Source organism: Homalodisca vitripennis, chromosome 4 (assembly GCF_021130785.1).
Source record: "Homalodisca vitripennis isolate AUS2020 chromosome 4, UT_GWSS_2.1, whole genome shotgun sequence".
NCBI lineage: Eukaryota > Metazoa > Arthropoda > Insecta > Hemiptera > Cicadellidae > Homalodisca > Homalodisca vitripennis.
The window spans coordinates 169,613,754-169,631,410 of record NC_060210.1 but is presented as its reverse complement, the minus strand read 5'-3'; the positions used below and the strand labels follow the sequence as shown (position 1 = coordinate 169,631,410).

General features: G+C 35.0%; 1 protein-coding gene across 1 annotated transcript in view; it reads right to left on the bottom strand.

Annotated features, from left to right (window-relative positions):
- Nucleotides 1–7,394: 7,394 nt before the first annotated feature.
- LOC124360591 (sorting nexin-12-like) overlaps nt 7,395–17,657 on the bottom strand; it is a 43,148-nt gene continuing 32,885 nt past the window's right edge. Inside the window, exons 2-4 of the mRNA XM_046814336.1 lie at nt 17,182–17,277; nt 10,487–10,611; nt 7,395–7,564 (exon numbers count right to left, since the gene is read on the bottom strand). Of these exons, the coding sequence (XP_046670292.1) occupies nt 7,468–7,564; nt 10,487–10,611; nt 17,182–17,277 (318 nt within the window). The 3' untranslated portion in view covers nt 7,395–7,467. The remainder of the gene's footprint in view (nt 7,565–10,486; nt 10,612–17,181; nt 17,278–17,657) is intronic.

The window sequence follows — 17,657 nt, the reverse complement described above, 5'->3', positions numbered from 1 at the left end:
TCACTGCTCCAGCAAAGGGGCTTTTTAAAGGCCACAACGTCACCTCTGCTACTGTGACATCTGACCAACCTACGGCTTCGGTTTCTACGCCCAGGATATCCTTGCTGTTCCTGGACAGTGTTCCGGACTGGCCTACCCACGCCAAGAAGTTGGAGAAGTTGGCGCGGGACGGCCTGACGACAACATTCCGCCGTGCTCACTATCGCTTGAATGTGACCACCGTGGAGGACTTCAGGGCAGTTCAGCGGTACCTATGTTTCCAAGAAGCTGCCCTTCTACACTCACAACCTTGGGCGTGAAAGATCGCTTAAGGTTGTGACCAGCGGACTGCCCGACACCGATGATGTGGAGCTCTTCGTTGTCTTAACTGACGAGGGCTTCGCCGTCAACGAGGTTGCACGACTTCGGACAGCCAGAGACCTACCAGGAGCTGGGTGATCACACTGACCAGGGACAGTGAGCGAGACAACCCTGACACCAAGCGGGCTAGCCAAATCTACAACGTGACAAGCCTGCTCCATGTCAGGGTCTCAGTCACTGTCTACAAGAAGCCGGTCGGCCCGCCACACTGCTACCGGTGCCAAGGTTTTGGCCACGGCTCCGGCAACTGCGGGAGGCCGAGAAAATGCGTCCGCTGCGGGGAAAACCATCTGAAGATTAACTGCCCCAAAAGTCTCGACGGAGAAGGGTCACTGCTGCAACTGTGGCGGCGATCAAACGCCAACTCTCATGGGTGTCCAGCCTACAAGGAGGCCAGAGCGGCAGCTGTCCAGTTAGGCCGCAAGTACCGGCCAACCAAACCAGCGGTGAGGCGACTAACGCCCAGCCGCCCAAGCGACCAGCGCGGGACGAGTCACCAGCGGACTCCGTATCGGAGAGTGAAGCTGAGGACGACATGCCTCAGAAGAAGAAGCGCCGGAGGAAACCCCGGAACCCTGCCAACCGACTATCCTCGCCCGCCGGCATCTGTGGCTGACCTTCCGGTCACACAGAGGCCTAGGGCGACTCCCAGGCAGAAGACTTTCCCCGCACAGCTGACCGCCCTCACACCGGCTCTTCAATGAAGCAGTGGCACACTGACCAGCTGCTAGACTGCTGCAGGAGCAAATTGTTCCAGTTGACAGGCAAGTCATTGAGCTCAACTGCTCAGATACTGCCCACAGACCAGGAGGAGCGCCCAGAGGCCATCCTAGCGACCCGACTTGGACAGTTTAAATTAGCGACCACTTCGTTCAAATTCGTCTTGGGGACGTAAAAAATGGCTGCTTAGAATTAAGTCACGACGTTGATTTTAGTGTCATTAAACTGTAGACGTGTATATAATTATAAAAAAAAAAATATAAAAAAATCACTTTCGGTCGGAAAATACATGTGAAAAGCTCTACTGATAAGAAGTTTGGATTTCACTGACTGAGGTATATTATTTCATTTTCCCTTAGTATATTCGATCGGAAGTGATTATTTTTGTTTTTTTTTTTTCTCTATAATTATATATTTATTAGTCGGCGTTGAATCAATACCTAAAAGTCAATGTCCTAACAAAATTATAAGTACCACTTTTACCTCAACCAGTGAAATCCAAAATCGTCAAAACTTGAATCTGTAAGAGAGCTTTTCTTCAGTATTTACCGACCGGAAGTGATTTTTTTTTGTCGATACTTATATAGGTAGTCGGGTGCAGTTTAATGGTAACAAAAAAATCGTCGTTCTCACTCAATCAAAAATACCTCAATAACTGAATTCCGAAGTAGTTGAAGTTTCTAATCATTAGAGTTTTTCAGGTGTATTTTATTTCCGACCGAAAGTGATTTTTTTTATATTTTTTTTTCCGATAATTATATACTCGTCTACAGTGTAATGATACAAAAAAATCGTCATTACAACTCATTCATAAATACCTCAGTCAGTGAAATCCAAAGTAGTCGAACTTCTAATCAGTAGAGTTTTTTCCGGTGCATTTCCGACCGTTAGTTTGATCTGTACCAGAGCGACGCTCGAAAATTGCCCTCCTTTTCCAAAGGGTTTTCGGCCGTTCAGTGGCCTTAATGTCCCCTGAAGGGGTATTTCACTTTTTCCACTGAATATAGTTTTGTGTCAATTATACGCTTGAGTGAAGCTCTGTTTTTTGTTCTTTTCTTTCTTATCCAGTGAATCCAACATCACTTTGATGCCTTATACTCGGCCAGAATCGAACTTCATAAAGTTTCTGTAGCTATACAAGAAAATTTGTGGTACTAGAGTTGCTGTGAGAGTTGAATTTTGTGCCTATTTCATCTTTCCACTTTCTATAAGGCGTAGTTACTAAAGCCCATATTTTTGGTATTTACCTTTTACCAGTGAATTCATTGGCAAATAACACACAAAACGTCCCCCCGGATCCCCCGGTTTCGGACCCCCCTCCGAACGAAATTTCTGGCTACGCTACTGGACTCCAGTTATTGTGTAACACTATAGAAACTCATTGCACAGTTTACTGAAAATGAGGATATTTTAGCTCTTGACTCAAATAGAACAATATTAGGTTACTAACAACACACTACAAAAAGAGTCAACATTCTTATTTGAGTGCTGGAGACAAACTAAGCATATTGCTAACATTACCGAAGGTCAGAGGTGGTAGGATCTGAATAGAGTTCTGCACGTCTCCAAACAAAAATTTTAGCAGTGAATGTGTTATTACTTATATTAGTGGTCTGTAGGCTGATAGTAAATAATGTACTAAATATTTACTTTATTCTGAGCAACATGGGCCACAGCATCTGAATTCAACTATTCCACACTCTGCTCCAAACTTCTATCAGTTTTTATTACTTTCTCACCAAATGCACAATTTATATGTGATCCTAGCTGATTGGAACATTATGTAAAGTAAAATTAACAAATACTTGTTAGTGCTGAAGACTAGAGGAGACTTGTTTAGTAATTGATATTTTGCTTTGTAAATACTTATTTATAATAATATTGATAAACAGTAAGCTATTTACTTGTTATTTTTACCAATCAACTTATTACTTCAATTATGATTATTTTAACATATTACTTTAACCCCTGATATAGTGTCATAGTGCAAGTCCTATGTGGCCATCCTGTTTTAGCCTTTACAAGACAAAACAAATAAAGTAGTCAAATACCTTTCTAAACTTATTTTATACTTTTTCCAGAACATGTAGTTTATAGTAGTTAATAATATGAGAAATTACATATGTTTTTTTGGAAAATTTGTTTTGGTGAAGAAAATGAAATTATGATAAAATGAGATGAATTAATGTGTTGAAGTTGTTTAATGAACTCCCTTCTAACCCTATTTAACTTTTAACTTAACTTCAATCCTTAAAAAGGATTGCATGGTATTTTTTTAATGTGTAAAAATATATTTAATATTTTCTATTTTAACAAAGTTATGTGTTAAAATAACATTGTATTTTGTACTGTCAATGTAGAAAAGGAATTTCTCTATGTATCTTTATTTTTTATTGTTTTGCTGTAAAATCACCTACCAAGACTAATGCAACACAGTTTTACAACAAAGATTAAATGATAGTTGCACCTCTAAAAATTAGTTTAATTTTTTTGAAGTGAATAAACTTTTAATTAATAGACTAATACTTAAAAGATTGGTTCAGTTCATACTACAGCTTATCAAACCCCAGGTTTTGTGAAACAGTTGTTTGAAATGTAATTTGTATCAATTGTTTACTTCTACAACTCTTTTGTTTTAAGGTTAAGGGATCAAGGCCTAGAGTGAAATCTACAATATTTAGATCAATCTGAAATTAGTCTGAATTTTCTTAAGAATGGTTTTAAGTTGAAAATAATAGCTTTTTTTAATTTGTAGTTTTATTTGTTTAGAGGGAAAAATAACAAATGAAGGGCCGGGGGGAATAATGATGAGAGTCAAGTCAATTAAAAAGTGAGAAAACAAACGCGTTTTTAAAAGTTTGAAACATTATACGTTCTAAGTTGTGATTAAATTAGCACAAAATTATTTTTTTAATAAATTATAACTTATTATTAATCAAACCAACAAGTGAAAGTTGTAGTTTATCATTATAAGTTTAAAATTAATACAATTATCTTAATACACTTCTTTTGAGGTAAGAACGATGAGAGTCATTGGTTTTTTGGGAAAGAATGATGAGAGTTAAGCGAAGAAGTGTGGTTATCATAATAAATTTATTTACACATTTGATACTAACCTAATATGTTTTACAGAGTTTGATTATACTAATACTAAACTCTATTTCATCAATTAGTTTGTTTCTATGCTGATTTTTTCCAAACATCCTTGATAATTTTTATTTACTTTTTTGAAGATGCTCTTCTATTATCTTGAAAGAAACAAAATTGCAGTAGATATCTCCTTAGCAATGACATGGAATTTCCTGTTTCATAATATTCCAATAACATATTAGACATTGGGAAAAATGAAAGATACAAATAAAATTCCACAACTTACCCAACAGTTACATCTCCATCGTCATCTGTGTTTTTTTTCCATCTTTAAATGTAAGTCCCTCGTAAAAAAGTTGTGCCTCTCGAGGGTAAGAATTCTTGAGATCTTGTAAGTCATTAAACTTAGCTTTTGATATTTGGATTGCCTTATTGTACAAAGGAGATGGAAAAAGATTAAGGCCACGTTTCATCTCAATCACATCTTTTTGGTTTTCTAAAAGCCTTTGTATCTTCTGTGTCTTAGTGGACTTCCGAGTCATACTGTAGGTCATGAATGTTTCCATTGTATAAGTCACCGCACCTGAATCGTTGTAGGCTTCATAATGTCAATTTCCATTTCCCTAACAGGATGTGACTTAAAGGGACACTTTTTTTGGAAATTCAATCCGTCAAAGAAATTTGTCCACCCCATAAAAAGGGATTGGTCACATTTTACAACAATGAAAGATGAAGGTTTTACCCTAGCATTTGCAATCACACTGATCCAGTCATCCGGGACCTCGATGTAAGATTTCAAGTTGACTAGGCCCATGTTTCAGTCACACTCCATGTATGAGTGACCTCGTATAGGAAATACCACTTTTAGGCTATCAAGTTTACCAATCACGTGAACAACAAAGTAAGCAAAACGGAATAGAGTGAAATTTTTATTTTGTCCTGCACATGGATCACAGAAAATAGTTAGGTGACGCACTTGTGGATTCAAGAAGTTACAAATGAAATCGTACAGCATGGATGTTACTTCATTGGAGCCTTTTTACCTACCGTCTCATCATATGTATAGAATATGCTTTCCTGGGTTGATAACACATGGATGTTAAAAAGAAAATACGAAAGCTGGCGGTTATAATAAATGTCGTTTGTTGAAATATTGGGAACGCTAAGATTTTTTTTGAAAATCCATACAAATGGCTTCTACTTCAATGCTTTTTTGAGCTGCTTTCCTAGCATTTCTTTTTCTTTCATAAAATGTATCAGCTTTTTCTGAGGTGAATTTCATGGTCAATATTAAGTTTTTTTCAGTTGTTCTTGGAGGTTGTTGCTATCACCACTGTTATTGCGATTTGGAGCTCAAGGTCATGAACACGAGCTTTAAAATTGGTCACAACAACTACAAGTATCGCTCCTTGGATAGCCAAAACCAATATTATACTTGGTATTAAAAGTGTTCCTGTACGAATCATACGACACAGGGAAGTTAGGGTAGGCCTCCTTATACAGATCATGTAGTTTTTTAATATCTAGTGTATCGGGTAAATAAATCTTTTTTTAGTCCTGTGTACTATAATGAGACCTGCGACCTTTAAGAGACTGTATATGCTCATGAAACCTTTGTATAGTATCTTCATTAAGTTTATGGGGACGATTGTTGTGGCTTCCACGAGCATCTTTGGTGATTTCCCATTATTCATAAGCTTAGACTGAAGTGTCTGTCCTCTCCTTGGTGTTAATACCATGAAGTGAAAATGAATGCTTTATAGCACACAGGTATTTCGACCAGATTGTAATTTTTCAAAAGCCTAACTTTGTAACTGTAAGAGTAGGAATGGCTTGCAGGTTCTTTTTTTCTAGGTCTTCGTTGTTTAATTAAACAACTAGAAATTAACCCACCCAAGTACAAATTCTGCTCATTGTAATCAGTCATTGCATTGAACTTATTTATTATCACTTTTTTATCATTAATATCCACAGTCTCAAACATTTTAACCTAGAGCAGTGACAGCTTGGGCCTACCTCATGATCTGTGTCAATAGTTTTGTCTTGACATCAGATAATCTGCCTAACTTGGGTTTCTTCTTTGGTGTTGGATCAACTTCCACCACTGACTCCATACTTGCAAAAACTCAAAATAACTGAGAAATCAATAAAAACTAACCATTAACACAAATCACATTCACTAGTTGAATCATAGACAGCACACCAACATCATCAGCATAACCTCAAAATAAAGAGCGGGAAACAGCTGTGGCTACCTCTCAACACAACAAACATCCAATTGTTGACTCTCATCGTCTTTCCCTCTGACCCGACTGAATCTCATCGTTTTTCTCCCTTGCACTAAATCTTTAACTTTAAATATCTCAGGACCCTCATCGTTTTTTCCCCCAAGGTGTTCTACTGAAAAAAACTTACTGCTTTATTCTACAAGAAACATCAAAACCCGAATTTTTACTAATTTATTGACTCTCATCGGTTTTCCGCTGAACCTTTCAAATGTTATTATAAAAACATATATTATTATAAAATCTATTCCACTCCTTGAGTTAGTACATCATTAGGAAAGTTTGGTGCCAAACTTGAACAAAAAGTGTTCATAAAAATTGTGGAACCTCCTTCAGCATTTCTATGAATGCAGTTGCAATGACTTATTTTAGATGTGGGAATGTGCTACAAAGAGACAGGTTACATTTTATCGGTCAAGAAAAAGAAGGTACTCTTATAGAGTTAAAATAATTTATCATGTTTTATTAATATTAAACTGTTTATTATGCATATACAGTACAGATTGTATGCTGATAACAAATGATTAATAGAAGGGATGATAAGAAACCATTTGATTTTTAAATTTATACTATTATTGGAAATAATACTAAATCAAACTAAAATTGTAAAAAATAACATTTATATAAGAACTGTATATTGCTAATATATATATATCACACAAACATATTAAAAAGTAATAAATTTAGAATTGTAATAATAAATTATTGACAAAACAGCACATTGAAATAACAAATAAATTGAATAACAATCATTATTATTTTAACACTGATATAGTTACAATCTTTACATAATAAAAATATATATATTTATATTGTATTACTGTATGATAAATACAGAGAAACAAAAACTATGGAGTGATGATCATCTCTGCTGCTAATGTACACGTTTCTGTTGAGATAAAAACCTCATCAAATGCAACGCTCCAAATAAACGACAAATTAATGTTGCCAAAGAGATTTTTAATCAATAATTACAGAAAAAAATGAATGAGCATTGGCATTATGTGTTTCCTTATTTTGCCAGGGACGTAATTCTTATCAATGACAGGTTCTTGGAGAAACATGTGGAGACATCTCTCATTCTGGGCAAGCGGGTGGCAGCAGCAATCCTAAAAAAAAAACCAGACTTAAAATTAACTTTTGCATAAATGAAATGAAATAATGAAATTTATTCCTTTAAGAGTATACATACAAAAAACAATTTAATCATAGGAATATAAGTTGACCACAGTATCCAGTAATTGTGGCCAACGATAATTAATTTTAGAAAATTAGAATATAAACAATTAATTTGTGAGTCCTGCAACAAAATTAAAAACTAGCACTCTGTGGTGCCTGTGCTAAATTGAGGAACTTAATTAAGAAAAATTACAAATTTCTTATTTTAATAACTAATATAGTGTCTACATGCTTGAACTGTACATTGTAAGACTCATTCCAAAGAGTAAATAAAAAACCATCTTGAGTGAGCAGATAGTAGAGTTAGAATATACATAGATGTAATTAATTATACAAGAGTAGCATTTAGAAAAGACACGTCATCATAAGAAAATAGCCAATATTTGATTTGATTTGATTTTAAAAAGATTTTAAGTTGGAACATGATTTAATATAAGGTGGCAATTGATTAAAATACTTAAGAGCAATATACCGAAAAGACTGTTTAAAATTAAATTTGTTGACTTTAGGTAATCTAAATATTCGTTGTAAATATATAGCAGATCCATTTTTTCAATAATTATTTTTACAATCATATACTTGCAATATATATATTGCACCAAAAGAATATGGTTAAAATATTGGTTATATTTATGTTAGTATGTTTTAGAAAGTTTTTTACAAAACCAATAATTTTTAAAAAATAGTTTAGAATCTACTCTTTGCATTGATATATAAATTCATGTTGTAAATGTTTATTCTTATTACATGAATACAGGTAGAAATATTGAAGTAACACACCACAGCAAAAATATACAAACATTTTTGTAATTACATATTTTTCTCAACTTACAATATAGAACATTTAATACTAGTTAAGATTGTTTAGAAAAACCAAAAAAAAAGGGAAATTTCAGCTTTAAATTTAATAATGTATACGAATATTTATGTAAAACACTGTAAAATATTTAAAATCAACCTGGCAGATTTAAGACATGCATCTAGTCAAATGGTTGGCAAGTTTCTTCTTCTTCTATGGGGCGGCCTACTGCTATTCACTTAAGACTCAAGGGCCTTTTGCGCACCCTCGAAGCACAACCATTGAGGCCTACCAGTCTATGATTTCAGTAGTTCCACAAACCGCCGAAAACAACCTATCAGGTCCTCCTGGGGAAATTCAGCACCCTTATCCAAACTACCAAAGATGGCATACAGCTCCCTTGCCATTGAAGGACAATTAAAGAGCAAGTGTTGGCAGTTTCATCCAGCTTATCACACATTCTACAGAGTGCATCCACCTGAAGGATGCCGACTCTGTGAAGATGCTTCCTCAGGTGACCATGTCCCGTGATCAGACCTATAACCCGAGAAGACTTGATCTATTTAGTGAGAAAAGGTCAGAAGCCACTCTGGAGGAAGGCGACTGTAGTACCATTCTGCTCATTTTCATGCCCGGATGCAACCTCCACCTTCTCTCATGTTCAGCGCGAACCCATTTTTGAGACAGCCCCAAAGGATTCACACCTTGGAATACCGCAGAACAGTTGAGGGTCTGTCATAATTGACGCTGAGGCCCTGGTTGGCCAGGGCATCGTCTCACCACCCACAATTCCAGCGCCTATACCGCTTTTTGTTTTTTAGGGCCGTCTGTAAACCATTCAAGCTCCGCTGGTGGAAGAGGTTTCCTTCCCTCTGACCAATCATCCCTAGGAGGTATCACTATCAAAAAGGGTTTTGTCAAAGGAAAACTTTTGTGGTATCTGATCAGAGACCATGTGCAGAGCATCCCTCCTGAATCAGGATCCTAATTCTACAGTGCCCACTGCTGCAGCCCGAGGCCAACCATAGTCCTACCTGCTGAAGATAGCAGACACTCCTCCTGGTCATAGTCTGAATGGCTGAAGATAGCTGACACTCCTCCTGGTCCATAGTCTGAATGGCTGAAGATAGCAGACACTCCTCCTGGTCATAGTCTGAATGACAATGTCCAAGGGGGCGAGGTTGAGACAACAGTCTAGAGTTTCACCCTGCCAGACAAGCTACCAACATCTTGGCCTCCGTTTTTAACCACCAGACAATAACTCCATACATTAGTGCAGGTCTGACTATGGAAACGTAAAGACAATACAAAAGCCTCAACTTAAGTGTCCCCCAAGACCCACCTATCACGCATCTGCATTGAATTAAAGACCATTTCCCCCTTGCGATAACCCTTTTTAGATGATGTCCCCAGTTTAAAACCCTATCTAGGATCACGCCCAGATACATGACCTCAGACTTCAACCCAATGGAATTGGAAAGTTTGGAACAGGCTGTATAAAAATAGTCTGCCAGTGAAAGGGTTGACATTCCTAACTATGTATATTTTCTTATAGTTTTACATTGAATTCTACTCAATGGTTCGTGTACTACACATTCAAAATAAATATATTATATTTTGTTTTTATTATTTGTTAAAACAAAACTATGCTTTGGAATTATTTTTCATTATCCTTCTATTTTTTTATTATCTTTGAACTACTACAGTACTTCTAAAAAAAAAATATATATATATATATATATATATATATATTAAATTTAATAATTCTATGAGAAATGTTGTACGTTATCACAAACTAATCCCCAGCCAGTGTAGATGTATGATTCTTTAATCTATTGCGTTAAGAAAAATAAGAACAAAATTTATATGCTTTAAGCTTAAAATTAAACTAGGCCTTTATTGCCAATTATTTCATTGAGACATTCCTAGAATATGGAGAAGTATCTGGTGTTTCTTTACAAAATTGCTTAAACATTTTAAAGTACAAAAAACTGATTACTAATTCCAACATATTTAAAATGTATTATCTGTTAGAATGTAAAGAATTACTTACTTATTTATGAATTGTTCTAATCCTTTCCTTCTATCTTCAATGAAATCTTCTTCAAAAATTCCATCATCTCCCCTAAATGGCATCTGACGTTTCCAAGCTTTTCCAGGCAAACTTGGTACTACAATCTGAAACATATAACATATAATAGGCTACTTATATTCACTTAAATATGATCAATAATCTTGTTTTATTTTAACTCATACTGTATATACAATTTTTTTGGGTTAAAGCATATTTTCCTCAATAATAAAGTAATAATATACAATCAATTTCAAAATCAATACATCAACAGGATCAATCATTGAGTAGGATGAAGTTTTCCCAGTTGTTTTATGAATAAGTTTGAGACTCCCATTTGATGTTTCTGGAATAGAAACTGAAACAGAGAAATACAAAGCAAGTACTGTGCAATTATTAGATAAAGATTCTTTTATATGGTTATTATTGAGTCTGCCAGTGCCAACATTACAGCAGTACAATATCATTTACCTACAAACTAAAGAAAGTTTTTGCTCAGGTAACATAGATAATATTTACCACGGTACAACCAAAACCTGAAAACATTGCTTTCTTTCCTTATCTATAATCTTAACTTTTTTATTTAAATTCAGCTATATTAAATTCATAATGAAATCATCGGTACTCTGGAATTTTGTTTAATACTGATGGGATAGTAGACAGTATTGGACACAACTCAGTAACTATTTCCAAATACAGTAATTTCCGGATAGTTCGAGTCTCGATAGTCCGAGGTTCCATTAAATCCGAGCCAACACATGTTAAAAAATAAAATGTGATATTGACAGTATTTGTACACAACTCAAAACTATGTCTGTAAACTGAGTGCAGGCTACTTGGAGAAGCGGCAGCGCAGCCTGACTCATCAGTGCCACTTCATTTGCAACGCCCCCCACCCTCACCCTATTGTCAAGGCCATGGAACATCGCGCCCCGTATTGTCTAAAAAATAAATCAGTCCGTTGTCATATTCGACTCCATATTTGTTCTAGATTACGATCGCACTTTGACGCTGTTCTGTACAACGTACAGTGCTTGTCTAAATATTAAGTTTTAGAAGCCGGCAGTACCATCAGTGCCACTTCATGAGTTGCAACGCCCCAGTTTCACCCTATGATAAAAACAAAACTAGAAGCTCTTAAAAATCGCGTATTGTCTAAAAAAAAAAATTAGTCCGTTGCTCATCACGTTGTGACTGCGGTAACGTGATTCTAGATTACGATCGCAGTGCGGTACTAATGACCGTCTGGAAGTCTATGAATAGGGAAGCAGTACAGTAAAATGTTTTGCAAGACCTATTTTATGGTTTTGTAAACAAAGAAACAAAGTGTTTATGTGTTTCATTGTACAGAAACTATGAGTTTCAAAAGTAAAAGGAAAGTTTGTACCGATAATGAAACAATGAAGGTTGTAGGAAGCTTGACTTAAAAATAGGATGGCTTGACCGTTGGAAAGGTGGAGGCAGTTAGAAATTTGTGGGGAGAACTTCTGGCGGAGTTCCGAGGCAGTTGTTCAGTATCTGTGAAAAGTTGTTAAAAAATCTTATTAAAAGTGAAAACTTAACACCTGATCAGATTTACAACTGAGTGATGAAACTGGTTTGAATTTTAAAACTTTGCCATCAAAAACTCTAGCTTCACGGGAGGAAAAAGCTGCCCTGGGTCACAAAAAAAGCAAAGAGAGACTGACTGTGCTAGCTGCTTCAAACGCGTCGGGAAGCCATAAATTAAAACTAACTGTCATTGGCAAGTCTGCTAAGCCTCGTGCGTTTAAAAACATGTCTAATTTCAACGCTTCAGCAACTTATACAAACCAAAAAAACGCATGGATGGACAAACAAATTTTTAAAAAACTGGTTTTTTAGTGAATTTGTTCCTGAAAACCAAAAAAGTTTTTTGAAGAAAGAAGCAACCTACCCTCTAAAGCCATCTTAACACTTGATAACGCAGGATCACACCCAGATGAAGGGGAACTGCAATGCAATGGCATACGCACACTGTTTTTGCCACCGAACGTGACCAGCCTCATTCAGCCTATAGACCAAGGCGTACCTTGAAACTTTGAAAAAAAAAGTACAGACGCCGTTTGTTGCAATCAATGTTTCAAACAATTGAAGGAGAGGCAACCATAAAAGATTTCCTGAAAAAAGTCACAATCAAGGATGTGATGTATTGGATCGCTGAAGCGAAATTAAACCAGAAACGATCCAGAAATCATGGAAAAAAAAATCGGAGGTGTGTAAAATTGATGATGAAGATGACGATCTACCCGTTATAAAAATTTAATAAACAGACTTCCTGGATGCAATTGGGACAAATCAAACTGATATTGGAGAGTGGATGAGTAGGGGACGAACAGTTAGAGACAACAGACGACACCATAGTTGAGATAGTCACAGACATGACAGCTGACGGGAGTGAGGAAGAAAGAAAGTGTGCAGGAGACAGACCCGGCAATGACTCACAGCGACGGCTACCGGCACTGGATGCGGCCCTGCGCTACATAGAGCAGCAAGCAGAAGCGACAGCGGCAGACACGTTATTGGCTTCGGCGGTGGAGAGACATGGCTGACCGCAAACGCTGCAGTGTGGTGAAACAAAAAACTCTAGACAGTTTTTTAAAGTAAACACTGCATCTTTGGACCTCTGCAAGTAATTTCTTAATGCTGGTATTTGTAATAAAAGCATATTTCTTTTGTTTGCCTTCAGTTCTAATTATAACCCAATTTTTCTCAAAGTGTTCCGTATAATTCGAGTTCTTCACAATTCGAGGTACATCAGGTCCCATTCACCTCGGATTACCGGGACTCTACTGTATACCTGATATCTAAGCCTATCACTCGAGGGGCTACAAAAAATTTCATTTCTGTCTTAACTGTTTGTCCACAATATCTCAAGAACAAACTGACAAATAGGTTTAAAATTTTACATGAAGCTTCATTTCTATATATGCAATTTTGAATTTGATGACGGCATATGTCACTCCATTCAATTTGGCTGAGAATTAGCATACATTGTTACATTCGTCTTATGGGTAACCGTGATGGCTACGACAAAATCACAGAATTAAAAAATGTCCAAACAAACTGAGTACAATCCTATGACACTAACACAAAATGTAACCTAGCTATCTGCAAGATACCTCACAAAAGATTTTATCTGTACTTAAAATTTTGAATGAAACTTCATTTTGACATAGACAAGAAACTATGACTAAACTATGATCCATAGGATTTGGCTGAGCATCATTGAAGCCTATCACTCAATAGACCAGCAACATTTATCTTTTATATGCTAAAGGATGTAACAATTTCATCTTTAGGATTATCTGTCTGTATTCACAGGGCATCTAAAGAATGAAATGAGCTATAAACTTGAAATTATAACTTTCCATGCAATCTCTGTGAAGCCTGTAATGTGACACATGGTGTGGCATACTCCTACCTTGTTTAGCAATAATGACATCATGTATACTGTAGTTGTAAAGTTTCTATAACTTGTGAATTACAAAATTCTTAATTTATACAGATTACAACATGGGTCTTTCTTGATTGGATACTAAGTTTAGACAATTGGAGGCTTCCCCACTTCTGCTTTTGCAGTGACAATAAGCAAAAAGAAGTATTTCTATATTGTCTACAAGCGTCTCAAACACTACATTTTTTTTATGTAGCCCCATGGGAAAAAAAATTGGGGTAAGATCATGATATCTCACAGGAAAAGTGGATAAGGCAATTTATCCCAAATAACAATCATTCATTGAAACATCAACACAACAAAGAAGATAGGAAAAGACGTAAGCAGAAGCTCATAGAAACAGTACATAGAACAATATTAAAAAGGATAGAAATGGACTCTGCAAAAGCCGGTTCAGGCATGATTATTACAATCATTATGCGTAGATTAAGTGCCCTTCCTTTTCTAATCAGTCACGATTTATTGCCAGTAACAATTGTATTTACACAAAAAATTCAATCTAAAACCTCTATCTATCCTTAAAAATACATATTCCGTAAAAAATATGCACTTTTATCAAAAGGACCCCAGGGTTAACAATAATTTACAACGCTATTGGAAGAAGGATAGATTTCATTAAATGACTGGCACCTGGAAATGTCAAATTGAAGATCGATCTCGGCATTGTCTAGGATTTGATCTATCCAGGAAAATAGTTATTATTAAATTTCAAAGTTGTTGTTTTGTTCTGAATCTGCAATTGTATGTAGGATATATAAAATTATAAAAGTTGCATATCAATATATTAAAATAGATTTAAAATGTAGTGCATACAGTAAACCAATAAAAAATAGAAAACATTCCGTCAAGACATTGAGAGCCTTCCTTGATCATCAAGAATACAAACATCATGTATCTGTTAAGTCATGGAAATTAGAGAATAGGCCAACTTGCAGATCTCCAAGTTAAATCCTCTCATTCAAACAATGGAAAAGTTCTGAATGTGGTGGATGAGACACTCAGTAAACAAATATATGGTACTTTAGCTTGTTAATCAGATCCAAAATTGTGTTTTATACAGATTTTACATGACATGTCTCAATAGTCTTATTGTTAGGTGATTAAATCTCAAAGGTTAAAAAATTTTAAAAACACATACAAATACAACATTAATTGAAAACACACACACAGAATCAATAAATTAAAAACATGATAGTTATTTTACTGAACACATACTCGATAGGTTTACTACACAAGCTACATCAGTCAACAAATCCAGATTTAAATCGCTTTATTAAAAAAAAATACAGTACTGTAAAATGTACAAATGAATGGTGTCGAGATTAGAAAATAATCAAAACCAATTGTGTTGAAACAATAATTCTCATCCTTGGAGGAAGAAATCATCAAACAAATATAATCCTTTTTTATAAAAAGAATTTTGATATTTTTAAATTTTTTTACTAGTTTTTGGTAGACTATTATAACATTTAATTCCAGTATATACAGTTTTTTATAAAGAGAAAGTTTGCATTTTTAAATGGCAAGATCATTTTGAATCTGCGTGTTGTTGCACAGATACTAAAAGCTGCAGATTTGTCACTCCTTTTCCCTCAGTTCCTGGTGTGATATATTTTATTATTGTGTTAAAAGTATAACAGGAGCTGCATTGGAGCTTTTCATTTAGGATTACACAATTTGGATCTTCTTTTTGCAATGTTTCAAATTTTCAGACCGAAAACATTTAGTGTGAAATCTATATAAAACAAAATTTGGTACTGATTGATAAGATATCCTACATTTATGTAAATATCATCATGTGTACACAAGTTGTACTATGAAAATTGATTTAAAATCAGTAAATGACCATTACATGACAGTCAGCATGGATATACAGAAAAAAACCATAATATTGCAATACACGCTTCAGTTGGGAGTGAGGTAAACAAGTGAGTACTACTGAGGTAATGGAGAAAACACTTTATAGGAAAAAATGGAATGAGATTACCCAAAGAGAACAAGTGATTAGACATGATCCCTTGAGAAAGTGCAAACTTGTGGATTATGAATTGTTTTATATTAAAACCATAGTTCTTTTAAATAACTTCACTGAATAAAAAAAAGTAGCTAAAATTGTTATCACTCCACGTGAAAGTACAGGCATTTAAAACAGGAAATTTAGGCAATTTTGTAATCAAACATAAATAAATATTACTGAAGATGAAAATTTTACAGCATTTACATGAATCATATGGGTTTAATTAGATATAATTTCTTTCAGTAAAATTGTTTTTATAAATAAAGTATATGTTGTTCCATGAAGCTATAACTCATGTACATGCTGTAAATTTCCTCTTTTACATTTAGCCATTTTTTATTTCAGCCTGATTACAATATGCCTAAATTTCCAACTTGTGGAGTTGTAAAGAAGCAAGAAAGGTAAGATAGTTTCATTGTGGCAGCCCACTGATGATTTTGAAAAAAAAATCAAAACTTCTCATGGGAAATTTTTACAAGCCAAAGACTCCTCCAAAACATTAGATAACATTAAGACTGAGAGAGCCGGAGATCTGTTAACTTGGCAATGAAGAAGAAGAGCAGTGAGATACTGCTGGCTGGGCTGCAGTTATTTTGAGTAAGCAGGAGTTCATTGGACAAGCTTTTCTGAGACTTAAATCTTCAGATTTGGAAGAGACATCCTCAAATGTTAGCAGATTTGCTAGTTTACAACTTAATTGGCAATTAATTATAATTAGGAAAGCACAAATTTAAAACTATGGTTATATGGGTTACTAGCCTCTTTAATAAATTGTTTGATCTGAACCAGTTAGAATTTATGGCAAATGTTATGTTTCATAGTCCAACTAAAAGTGTGGTCTGCAGAACCCCAGGGATCTGCGGGCACGTTAACTGTTGTGTTGTTTTGGAAAATAAATCTAATTTACATTTTTTTTGCTTCATTCTGTGAGATTGCAAATTATTCTGAACAAAATAACATTTAAACTACTAGAGCTAAATTACTGTCTTGGTTTGACTAATTATAATTCTTATATATTCATCAGGAAAACTACGCTCTGAGAATTTGTTCTTCTTATTATTTCTTCTTAACTTTTAAGTTATACATAAAAAGAAGATTGTGAAATTAGTACAATAAAAGACATATTTCTTCATATTTCAATTTTTTTTTTTTAATTACTCATAGCACTCTTAAATAAAAACCAACCTTGCTGTCTCTTTCAAGTTCATTTCTTAACCATTCAAAATCACTGTACCGCCGACGCACACTTGACTCCTTCACCTTAAACACTGGCAGATTTGTCTGAAACAATAAATTTATTGATAATTTCTTTTTGTAAAAACCTGATATGAAATAAAACAATGTAAAAGGCGTAAGAAACCTATTATAGTATGAGTCATGGGAAGAATGTTCACACTCAAGTCAGTAAGCACAACAAACAAGTTAGGTTTCATGTTTAAAAGAAGCACCATGTAAATACAAAACTGATAATAAACACATACAAGTAGCACGTAATACTATAAACACAGTTTTTAAATCCTGAATGCTCATATAAGTTCGGTATTAATGAACTTTGGCTATTAATGTATTGAGAAACTGAGCCAGAACATAATAGTAAAGAAAAATCCGTGGCATGATCAGAGGAAAACATAATGTAGGAGGATACATATTATTACAGTGAT